At 42.7% G+C, this 11,247-nt stretch overlaps 1 protein-coding gene across 1 annotated transcript; it reads left to right on the top strand.

Moving 5' to 3' along the window:
* Positions 1 to 631: 631 nt before the first annotated feature.
* TBC1D9 (TBC1 domain family, member 9 (with GRAM domain)) lies at positions 632 to 10,788 on the top strand. The gene is made up of 6 exons (XM_010294092.1): positions 632 to 905; positions 6,007 to 6,072; positions 7,272 to 7,358; positions 8,245 to 8,319; positions 8,458 to 8,558; positions 10,069 to 10,788. The coding sequence occupies exons 1-6, from the start codon at positions 632 to 634 to the stop codon at positions 10,786 to 10,788; spliced, it is 1,323 nt and encodes a 440-aa protein (XP_010292394.1).
* The last annotated feature ends 459 nt before the right edge of the window (positions 10,789 to 11,247 follow it).

Below are 11,247 nucleotides of genomic sequence, written 5' to 3'. Positions count from 1 at the left end.
CCTGGGAAACACCGCTTGTGACCAGCTGCCACCTTTCTGTCTTCCATGGAATAGGTGAGACCAGGTCAGACAGCCCACGCTGGTTGATCACTGTGCAGTGCTAGGATTTCTTTCGCTAAGCTCCTGAATCATTTTGAATTAGATTCCACCAAAATCAGCTCCAGAACTTTCACTGACTTCAGTAAGACTGAAAGAATAGGACTTTATACAGTATTTTTGAGACTATGCAGTTCAATGAAAATATTTCAAATAAACAGCTATTTTATATGCTCTGAAATTAAAGATTTCATGAGTCTCCTTTCTGACTTGACCATGTGATGAGGTTGAAGGGGGTGACTAAGCCCAACAAGGCTGTATGTGTGCAAGTCACAGCTGCTTACTGTGCTGTTCAAAATAGGTATTTCATGTTTCTTCTGCCTGGGAGGCAGAAAAAGTTTTGCTTTATCTTCTTTTTTTTGTAGAGAGATGTCTTTTTGTGCTGGCTAGAGGAGAAACCTCTTGCAGAAATTGCAAGGGCGAGGTAGCTGGAAATACATCTGCTAGTCTTGTGTTGTTTTAAGAATGTGTGTGTTTGAGCTGTTTGGATTGTTTTTTTTTAATTATTGATAGTGATGAGTTGTTTACAGCAATGATGACAATCTCACAGCATTTGCCTTCTGTTCAGGCAGAACACCTGACTAGCTGCTACTGGGGAGGAAACAGCAATGCTACTGACCGGCATGATCCCAGCCTGCCTTACCTGGAGCAGTACCGTATTGACTTTGAACAGTTCAAGGGGATGTTCGCTCTCCTCTTTCCTTGGGCATGTGGAACTCATTCAGATGTATTAGCTGCGCGCTTATTCAGGCTTCTTGATGAAAATGGAGACTTGCTCATCAACTTCCGTGAATTCGTCTCTGGGCTAAGTAAGGAGATTTCACAGCACTCTCAAAATGATCTGACCAAAACAGTTTGTTTCTAAAGGAGATCCAGTCCTTCAGAAACACAGATGTTATATTAACTACCACGTAATGAGTTTGAGTTTGACGTATGCTGATTTGCCTAGGTCACCTGTGTTTTAAGAGCTGTTCATGCTACCATTCAGTTCATTTTATCATGCCTGTGACAGTGGTTCCCACTGGGGTTTAGGCTGGTCTCTGTAGGTGCATCTACATTAGTCAGTGGTGTATCACACTGGGAGAAGGATCACACATGAACTACATATCCATTAGAGTCTAAGGATTTCCCTGGCTGCTAACTCTCAACACAAAAATGACCTGCAACTTGTGTGCTTAATGATGTGATTACTTCTAATCAAAGTATTTCCTTTGGGAAGTTACACCTTTTGTCAGTGCTACCAGCTCTGGAAAGGGGAGAGCGGCAGCATTTGCTCCCATGATTGTTCAGAAAGAGTACAGAATCACAGAATGGCAGATGTTGGAAGGGACCTCTGAAGATCATCTGGTCCAACCCCCCTGCCAAGGCAGGATCACCTAGGGCACGCGTGAACGCATCCAGTTGGGTTTTGAAGGTCGCCAGAGAAGGAGACTCTACAGCCTCTCTGGGCAGCCTGTTCCAGCGTTCCACCACCCTCACAGTAAAGAAGTTTTTCCTCATGTTGAGGTGGAACTTCCTGTGCTGCAGTTTGTGCCCGTTGCCCCTCGTCCTATCACCGGGCACTACTGAAAAGAGATGGGCTCCATCCTGCTGACAGCCACCCTTCAGAGATTTATAGATGTTTATAAGGTCCCCACTTCTGAGAAATTTATGTGCACGTAGAAGGGCAGGAGAATGGTAGAGTGAGAATGCTAGGTTTTTTTGCCACTGCATAGAAGAGCCGCTGTTTAGAAGTTTGCTGACACCCCAGGCACATGTGTCCCTGTGTGAGGGGAAGGTATCACACCTTGTAGTATATGTAGTGAGAGATACTACCTATATTACTTCTGAAGTCAATAACTGAGACTGCAGACTAAGAGAGCAGGATGGGAGTCACCTGAAAAGGAGAAAGTGGAGGTGCAGGTCAGATAGGGAGGCTGAATGTTGTTAATGGAGATTACGGCCCATGCAAGTCTTGAAAAAGCAAGATTTCAAGACATGAAAATCAATATCACAACAAAGGGAATGTGCAAGCCCCAGGATTAACATGAAGAAGCAAAGATGAGGCAGAAGCTGGTACCCCTTTTTTTAATGTAGCAGGAATTATTCACTGTAAGTGACCAACATCTCATCATCTATCATGCTATTTCATGGCAACCTGATGTTTCCTCCAGCTTTACATTATGATCCTTTTTGAGAGAGAAAATGTTTCCCAGTCTGGCTTTCAGCAACTCTTTGTAACAGTATTTTTAAGCATTAGGGCTCTAAATGCAGCCTTGCATTAAAACCTCTGTACAGCACTGGTGATACCTGTTCTCTCACAGGTGCAAAATAGCTATATGACAGTAAAACTGATGCATGCCTCCCCTTCACACCACCCAAAAAAACCCAGTGCTTCCTATGATGCAGTTCTGAATTGTATTTGAGGGACTGTTTGCCAGGTAACACTTAATGACCTTTTGAGACATGACCCATGGATTAACTATTCTTGCTTGCTTACAGGATGCTGTTAATAATAATCAGTCAGTTATTGGTTGAGGCAGCATTTCTTAGAAGCAATAATGAGTGATAAGAACAAGGAACAGTGTTGAGCACTGTGAACAGACATGAATATAAAATGCACAAATGTGGCTATAAGCCAACATGACTGAACTAAAAATCTTCAATGGGCTAAACAATCAAAACTGCTCATTCTGCAAAAACACGTTTTTTTCAGAAATTAAGCTCAATGTGGCAATAGCTTGGAAACTTTTTTTTTTTAAAAGTCAACCCCTCCCAGCCCCGTTTTTGTTTAAGCAGCACATGAATGGTAGCAAAGACACCACAGTCAACAAAAACAACATGAGATTTGTTTGAGCATATTTCACCATCCCCCAGGACTTTTAAAGATTTCACAAACATCAGCTGCTTCAGTCTACCTCACCAACCCAATATACCTTGGTTAGGAAAGTCTCCTAAATGAGGAGTGTCTTCTGTTGGAGCAAGACGCGTCTGCTCAACAGGGGCCCCTGTTGCCTTTTCCTTGTGGCTGCCCTGGAAAGCATGGTCAGAGGATGGGCGTTCTGGAGGTGACCTGTGGGCACCATCCTCCCTCTCTTCTTACTGTGTCCAAACAGCAGTATTGGACCCTGGCCGTGGTTACTCAAGTCTGCCTTTTCTAAAGGAATTGTCCTATTCAAGTGCTTCTGAGGCATGGCCCATCTCAGAGGGTGCTTGTTGATGGCTGAAGCAGCCATGGCCCCTGAGGCATTTCTGTTTCACAATTCTGTCTTTAAATTGCCTTATTCCATGTAGCCATAATGATTTGTTCCCTCAAAGCCTCTCTCTGATGCCATTGACTCCTCCTAGGAGCTCCATGAAGAGGAGGTAAAAAGGGGTGCTGTGTGTCCTGGTATGGACTCATGGCCCTTTCTTCTGTGTCAGCATGAAATCCTTGGGATACAGAAGCACTGTAATTCCAACTGGAAATCTCCATTTCCTTTTCATAGCCCCTGCAGCAAATAGCTCAAGAACCTCCTACTTCAGGTGCCTCTAGGGCCTCAGCTGAGCAAAGATGGAACAACCTGGCATATTCTTTTGTACATTTACTCTGTCGTTACTGCAAGTTCAAATAAAGGAGTGATCTTGATTAGTTTGCTCTAGGAGTTGTGCTGCTCAGAAAGGGTTGTCACCCTTGATTTTGAGCTGTTTGGTGTATTCACTCATGAAGAAGCTCACCTGCACCCCCATACCACACTGAATTATAACATGTCAGTTGTTGACTCAGGATCCCAGTAAGCTAGAGAGATTTCCACGTAGACTCAAAATGGCCTCCTGCCTCCCATCACGTTTTTGCAATACTCCCTTCACAGAGCATGCAGCTGCTGCACCTCTCCAGTGACTGCTGGTGTCTGCAGCACTCGCCACAGCCTTGGTGCAAAAGTCAGCACCATGAAAACTGTTTCTCAAGGAGTACCTGAGTGTATTTCTCTTTTTCTGGAAACCATCTTTTCTCCAAGCACGAGTCGCAGGAGGATGTTCAGAAAGCAGAGTAACCTCACCACTCCTCCCATCCTTTTGGGCATCTAAATGCTGTACAAACACTCCACAAACCCTCCACCTGTGTTCAAGAGAGGGGCAACTGAAGCCAACACTCTTATGTTGCTACTAGGTTTTATATTAACAGAATAAAGTTCTAACTTGTTTAATTAGTTTGTTAATGGCCTCAAAGAAGAGAGGGAACTGTGTACATATGACATTATGCCCAGAAAAGACCGACACTTGCATGGTATTGACAGAAGAGGAACAGTCAGAAAGGGAGCTCAGTGAACGTTGTTCCTAGTCATGCCACGAAAAGGGGTGTGGTGGTCAAGCCCTGAGAGGGGTAAGAGCTGGTGTGTGAGAGGATGTTGGTTGCAGTGTGAAGATGAGAGTTTTCACTGCTGCAGTTTCAGGTAAAAGGAAGGATTCCAAGGGTGTAGTCATGCTCTCTTTCAAGCACAGTTTCTTCTCTCACCACAAAGTAACTTTAAAACTTCTGGATAAAACCTGGTGATACATCATCTGAGACTCCTGCTGCAAAAAGACAAGACTTGTTGAAAGTTGTTGGAGGTTTTTAAGGCCTGTGACTCCAGAGTGCCAGGAAGGAAGTATTTATGGTTGGGACTAAGAATGCTCTTACCACCCCCCTAGTGCTGTTCACGGGCACTCAGCAGGGTCATCTGCTTTGCTGTTCAGGGAAGCAGGGGCTGTGCAGGAGGCCACTGAATTCTCTGGGCTCTCCTATGAAATTATCCATGTACTGCAGCATGCAGGTCAAAATGGTGGCCTGAGCTGAGGTATCCACCCATACCAAGGTCTCCCCTAACTCTCCATAATAGGGGCACGTCTACCAGAGGTCCATTCCAGACCATTCCATTCCAGAGGTCCAGAATGTAGCTGAATTTTTTTATTGTTTAATACAACATCGGTCCTCAGATCTTGGGTAGCCCACTACAGCTCACTGTCAGGCAGTTCCTGCAAATTGCCAGTAGCCTGTTCTTCCCGTTGTAAAACTTTCTGACCTCTCCCGGGGCAGACCCAGAGGGTTGTCCCCGAGAGTCCAGTTAACATCTTCGGTCGACTTGTCCCACATTGTGTTGTCTTCATTCACGTACGTTTTGCGGGGGAAAAGGGCCCGGCATTAGGAAGAACGCACAGATTCATCTTGGGCAAAAAGCAGTAGCAGTTGAGCTTTTTCAGTTCTCTTCACATCTGGGGACAGGGAGAGGAACAAGCCTACATATGTCACCAGATACCCTGTGCCCTGAATCCCATTTTGGTGAATGCATCTCTAGCTGTTGCTGGAGAATGCAGAACTGCAGCTGAAGCAGTTGGAAGGAGAGGCTACAATAGACAGCTTGGATTTCATACAGCTAATTGTAGACTAGACCAGAAAGGAATAGGGGTTGAGGTGGATAAATCATTAGAAAGTATTGCCTGAACATCAGTTTAGCCTGTGGCTAAGCTGTGGTAAATGCTGTTTACTTGAATTTCTCTCTCTTTTTTTTGGTAAATACCTTATTATTCTAGATCATGTGATGTTATTATTGGATCCTCAGATCAGGAAGTTTGAAGTCCACACAAAGAGGTCATCTTAACTTTTAGCTGGAGGCCATTCTGAGTGATAATGTGATGATCATAGATTATTTTTGAGCATTATAAAACAGACATTTAATGAACGACCCAAGGTTGAAGTACAAAATTCAGGGTAAGGTGGTCTGTGTTCTCTTGCTATTTCTACTGCAGACCGTGTGATCTTAGAAGTCAAGTGACTGCCTTATGATCTCAGGCTGTAAAGGGAGTACAGTGCTTCCCAGAGTGAATGTAGCCGCTTCTAAAATGAAATATTGTAGTGATAAATAGAAGGCATTGAATGCTGAGTATTAACATACAGTATATAATGCTGTTTAGGTGCAGCATGTCATGGAGATCTTACCGAGAAGCTGAAGCTACTGTATAAAATGCATGTTTTGCCTGGTAAGTAATTGATGTTAAAATAGCTGTCATCTTGTTGAGAACAGAAATTTGGAGCAGAGTTGTTTATGACTAGCTTTCCCAGTTAAAAATTAATCTGTGGGAATTATTGTAGCTGTTTATGCAGCAGTAAAATAAGAGCACTTCTACCATAACTAGACATGGATTTGGAAAGTCTGAAAGCGCCCGTGCAGCCCTCTATTGCTCTGGCCACAGACAGGCCATTTATATGTGTCTCTTGACGATTTAGCCGGGGTTGGTGACTTCCCCCATGCCTAACAAATACAGTGTTCTTCAGTATTTGTTACCGTAATGCACTTTATTTAACAGTGAAGCTAGCTTAAAATATTCCTGTGTGCCCCGGCTACTCGTTTCTGTCCCCAGGCTGATACAACTGTTTGTGGAGAGAAGCTCCAGATTGTTTCATAGATGTTTTTTCCAGGGAGCTGTACAAACTGTTGGGCTCAGCTAAGTGAGAAAGGCAGTTTAGGGTGCAGAGGGGATGGAAGCATCTCAAAACAGTTTTGCCTCTGAAGAAAATGGTGTCCTGGAACTATAACCTCTCTGGCTTGTCACATATGTGCCATAAAGAACCTATTGCTGTCCTCACTTGTTGCAGCCATTTGGGTAGTTTAATTCTTGTGCACATTTACATTTACATGGTAAAGATAGCTAAAAGCTTTGAGAGGACATTCACCTTCATGTGCTTTGAACATGTCCCTGATTGCTCCCAGCTGGCTTTGGTGGAGGCAGGCCAAGTGATTCACTGATTTAACTGGAAAAAAACACATTTTTATTGAACGATAACAAAAGAAATCCATTTTTAAGAATTTGGTGACTGGTAAGCTCATACCAAATCTTGACAGACTGTTTCCCACTAGAAAATGGTTCATACCCTGCTTAGGACATGGTGAGCTGCACAGAAGAAAGTAATGGAAGTAGACATGGGATGATGGACAAGCCAGACTCTGAAGGCAAACAGCTACTTGTTAGTCAGAAAGTACCAGATATCAGGGAAGGGGACAGTACAGGTTCAGTTGTTCATCTGCTGTGAGCTGAAAAGAGATGATTCCTAACGTGTCACATCTTGACACTTTCACTTCTAGAAACTGACATTCTAGATAGATGTATCAATGGAATTATGTTGAGTTTTTAATTAAAGGGTGGATATTTTAATTAAAGAATTTTATTATATTGCTTAGATCCATCCCCTGAGCAAGAAGAGCCAGACTCTGCTTTTGAAGCTACTCAGTACTTTTTTGAAGACATCACACCAGAATGTACACACGGTAGGCATCTTTTGTCTCAGGCATGAAAAGATGAGGTAAAGCATTTCAAACAACATATCTTTCTTATTGGATTAAACTTTGTAAGTGAAATACGATCTGTAAAAAGAAGCCTTTGTATGTATTTTTATATCTGTAGAGGTGCAGGCATGTGTACACTAAGAACTCCCGTGGACTATGCATTGCAGAAGTACTCGTGGGATAATGTCATCAGTGTGTTGCAATAGAAGTAATTTTGTGCTAAGTGCAGCATATATGCCTTGATGGAGAATGAGAATAAATATATTGGCTTTCAAGATATATTTGGATCAGAACTTAAAAATATTCTAAAAAACTGAAGCCAAAAGATGTATCAAAATGTAGTTCAGCAGTTTGAAGTCTTTTTGTGCCCTAATGAGAACTTGGGTCTCATTGCTGTTGTCTTAAATGGCATTCTCTTTCTTGAGATATTTGATGTTAGGTTTCTCTCTGATTCAAGAAAAATATTGTCCATCCATTCAGATTACAGGGGGAAGGAAGGTTGTTTGAAAATACAGATAAGGATTAATAGACTAGAGATGGCAATTTTAAGTCCTGATAGACAGAAGAAGATGGTGATAATCACCAAACATATATCATGCTAGAAGCTGTTTATGTTGTGGTAACACAGGCTAATCATTGCACTACACAAACAAAACCTAGGATGTTCCCTGTCTTAGTGTTTCTGTTATTAATTATGTGGAATTTGTCAGCAGATTTAAGAATACGCAAAAATCATCATTTAGTCCTATCCTTTTTACTCTGCATTTCCTGCAGTGTGAACGTTTTATTTTGCACTGTACACATGAAAAGTATGTATGTATCTAAACCCACACTGATCTCTCTCTCCCCCCGCCCCTCCACTTCCTAGTTGTTGGCCTAGACAGCAGGAACAAACAAGGAGTAGATGATGGGTTTGTTACAGTGAGTCTGAAAACAGACAAAGGTATGCGTGGTGTCTCCATTTGAATTACATCTTTCATTTCTTGTAAAGATGCTCCTTTTGAAAATGGAACAAAAAAGTATTAATTTAAGGTTTCTTCATGGACTTTTCCTGCATCTCTGGGTAATTTGTTAACAATAGGCAAGAAGAGCTCACAAGAGAATCGAAATTATCTGAGAATGTGGAGCCAAGAGAATAAATCCAAAGTAAAAACCACAAAGGACTTGCCCAAACTGAATCAGGTACTTCTGCTGACACTTACCTATCTTTCATTAACTTTAAACTTTCTTCACATACCTACAAATATTCAATACATTAACACTGAATAAAAGTTTTATTTTGAGGCAGATAGTTTTCAACATACTGTAACTGGCATTCGGCTCCCAAAACATACTAAAAATGAGATATACAGGTACAGGAATGATAACATATTATTTTGATCTCTAGACAAAGGGTGATATGACACTGAATATCACCAGCTAGCTCATAATATCTGGTACACATTACCTGAAAGAAGCATTTTATGTTTTGTAATTTATATTGTCAGTCTTATTCCCCTTAGATCCATAGCAGCTAAGGAGGAGACCCACCGGGACAGCTGTTTCCTCCAGAGCATGCAGGGAAGGTTTTTTTCACTGTAGAACAATGCTTCTTACTTAAGGTAGCCCTGAGCAACTCTCCTTCCTGTTTAATTTGTGAGTTTTGAATTCCAAAAGGCGCACATCCAACTACCGCTGTCAATTAAGAGAGTGCTGTAGGTCTCTTCTTTCATTTTTCATTAGTTTTATCAGACCCCTAGTTATCCTGGACTGCATCCAAAGCAGCATGGCCAGCAGGTCAAGGGAGGTGATTCTACCCTTCTACTCTGCTCTGGTGAGACCCCACCTGCAGGGCTGTGTCCAGCTCTGGAGCCCTCAGCACAGGAAAGACATGGACCTGTTGGAGCGGGTCCAGAGGAGGCCACAACAATGCTCGGAGGGCTGGAACACCTCTCCTACGAGGACAGGCTGAGAGAGTTGGCGTGGTTCAGCCTGGAGAAGAGAAGGCTCCAGAGAGACCATATTGCAGCCTTCCAGTACTTAAAGGGAGCTTCTAAGAGAGATGGGGACAGACTTTTTAGCAGGGCCTGTAGCAATGGGACAAGGGGTAACGGTTTTAAACTGAAAGAGGGTAGATTTAGACTAGATAGAAGGAAGAAATTTTTCCCAATGCGGGTAGTGAAACCCTGGCCCAGGTTGCCCAGAGAAGTGGTAGATGCCCCATCCCTGGAAACATTCCAGGTCAGGCTGGACGGGGCTCTGAGCAACCTGATCTAGTTGGAAATGTCCCTGCTCATGGCAGGGAGGTTGGACTACATGACCTTAAAAGGTCCCTTCCAACCCAAACTGGTGTATGATTCTATGAACTTCTGTATTTCACATCATTCCTACAAGAAAATCCACCAAAATGAATGCCTTAGTGTCTTGCTGCTCGCTCTCTGTTGCCCTCCTGTGGCTGCAGAGAAATAAATTTGTCTCATGTTGGAAGAAACATCCAGCTGTTTATTCTAAATAGCTTTGAGAGAGGCAACACATCTGGCTGCCCAGTCATAGAAAATTCTTTCTAGACTGCACCTAGATTATTTCCAGTTTCAGTTCAATCACATAAACTATTGTGTCGTACCTCCATTCCAGACTTTTTGAACTGATTTCGTAGATCTCAGTCTGAATTGTTTCCTGCTCTCTCTTTAACGTTTCCTTCTTCTGTGTTTAGGGACAGTTCATTGAACTGTGCAAGACAATGTACAATATGTTCAGTGAAGACCCCAATGAACAAGATCTGTACCATGCTACTGCTGCTGTGACAAGCTTGCTTTTGGAGATAGGTGAGGTTGGTAAGCTCTTCAGTGTGCAGCCCGCAAAAGAGACAGACAGCAGCAGTAACAGTTGCAGCAAAACTATTCAGAGCGAGCTGTTTCAGAAGAATGAGCAGTACCCCCTTGAACAGCACAAGCCGTTCCAAAGCAGCCTCGTCGCCAACGATGAGGAGGCCATTTGCACCGACAGCACCCTGGGCATGCAGATGGAAGACATTAAGCTCGAAGACTCTTCTCCCAGGGACAACGGAGCCTGTTCTTCCATGCTCATTTCCGATGATGATACGAAAGATGATAGTTCGATGTCCTCCTACTCGGTACTGAGTGCAGGTTCGCATGAAGAAGAAAAGCTGCACTGCGAGGACATCGGTGAAGACACTGTTTTGGTACGGAGCAACCACACCACTTCTCTTCGTAGAAGCACTAGCATTGACAGAGACTGGGCCATTACCTTTGAACAATTTTTAGCCTCCCTTTTGACTGAGCCAGCGCTGGTTAGGTACTTTGACAAGCCTGTGTCCATGATGGCTAGGATTACTAATGCTAAAAACGTGAGGATGATGGGTAAACCAATAACCTCGGCCAGTGACTATGAAATCTCTACTATGTCGGGATAAAAGGCAGTCGGGTTTTTTGGGGTTTTTTTTATTCTCTTATTAGTACCTGGCACAGGCCCTGGTATTTTCAAAACATGATTGTTTTCACTAATGTGAAAATGTTGGGGTGCAAACTTAACTATCTTGAAGTATAATCACTCTTTCTGTGGGAAATGTTACACAAATGCAAATTTTATTCAAAATATAGAAAAAAATAACAGTTGTCAGTGAAGTGTGTGTATTATTAACCTTGCTGTCAATATAAAATGGTAAAGATTAGTTCTTAATTTCTAAATGTAAACTTAATGGTGATATTTATGTGCGTTTTTAAAATAGACATATAGAGAGATCTGATTCTTGGGGGAGAAAAACGAATGAAACCGGAAGTACCTAAAATTTAAAGGGACACTGTCAGACTAAATAGGACCTCAGGTGAAATTAAGTTCCAGGCAACATCCCTGAAGGATAATTTTATTTCAT

This window comes from Phaethon lepturus, unplaced genomic scaffold, assembly GCF_000687285.1.
Source record: "Phaethon lepturus isolate BGI_N335 unplaced genomic scaffold, ASM68728v1 scaffold30729, whole genome shotgun sequence".
Lineage (NCBI taxonomy): Eukaryota > Metazoa > Chordata > Aves > Phaethontiformes > Phaethontidae > Phaethon > Phaethon lepturus.
The sequence above is the reverse complement of the archived record's forward strand: the minus strand, read 5'-3'. Positions and strand labels throughout refer to the sequence as shown.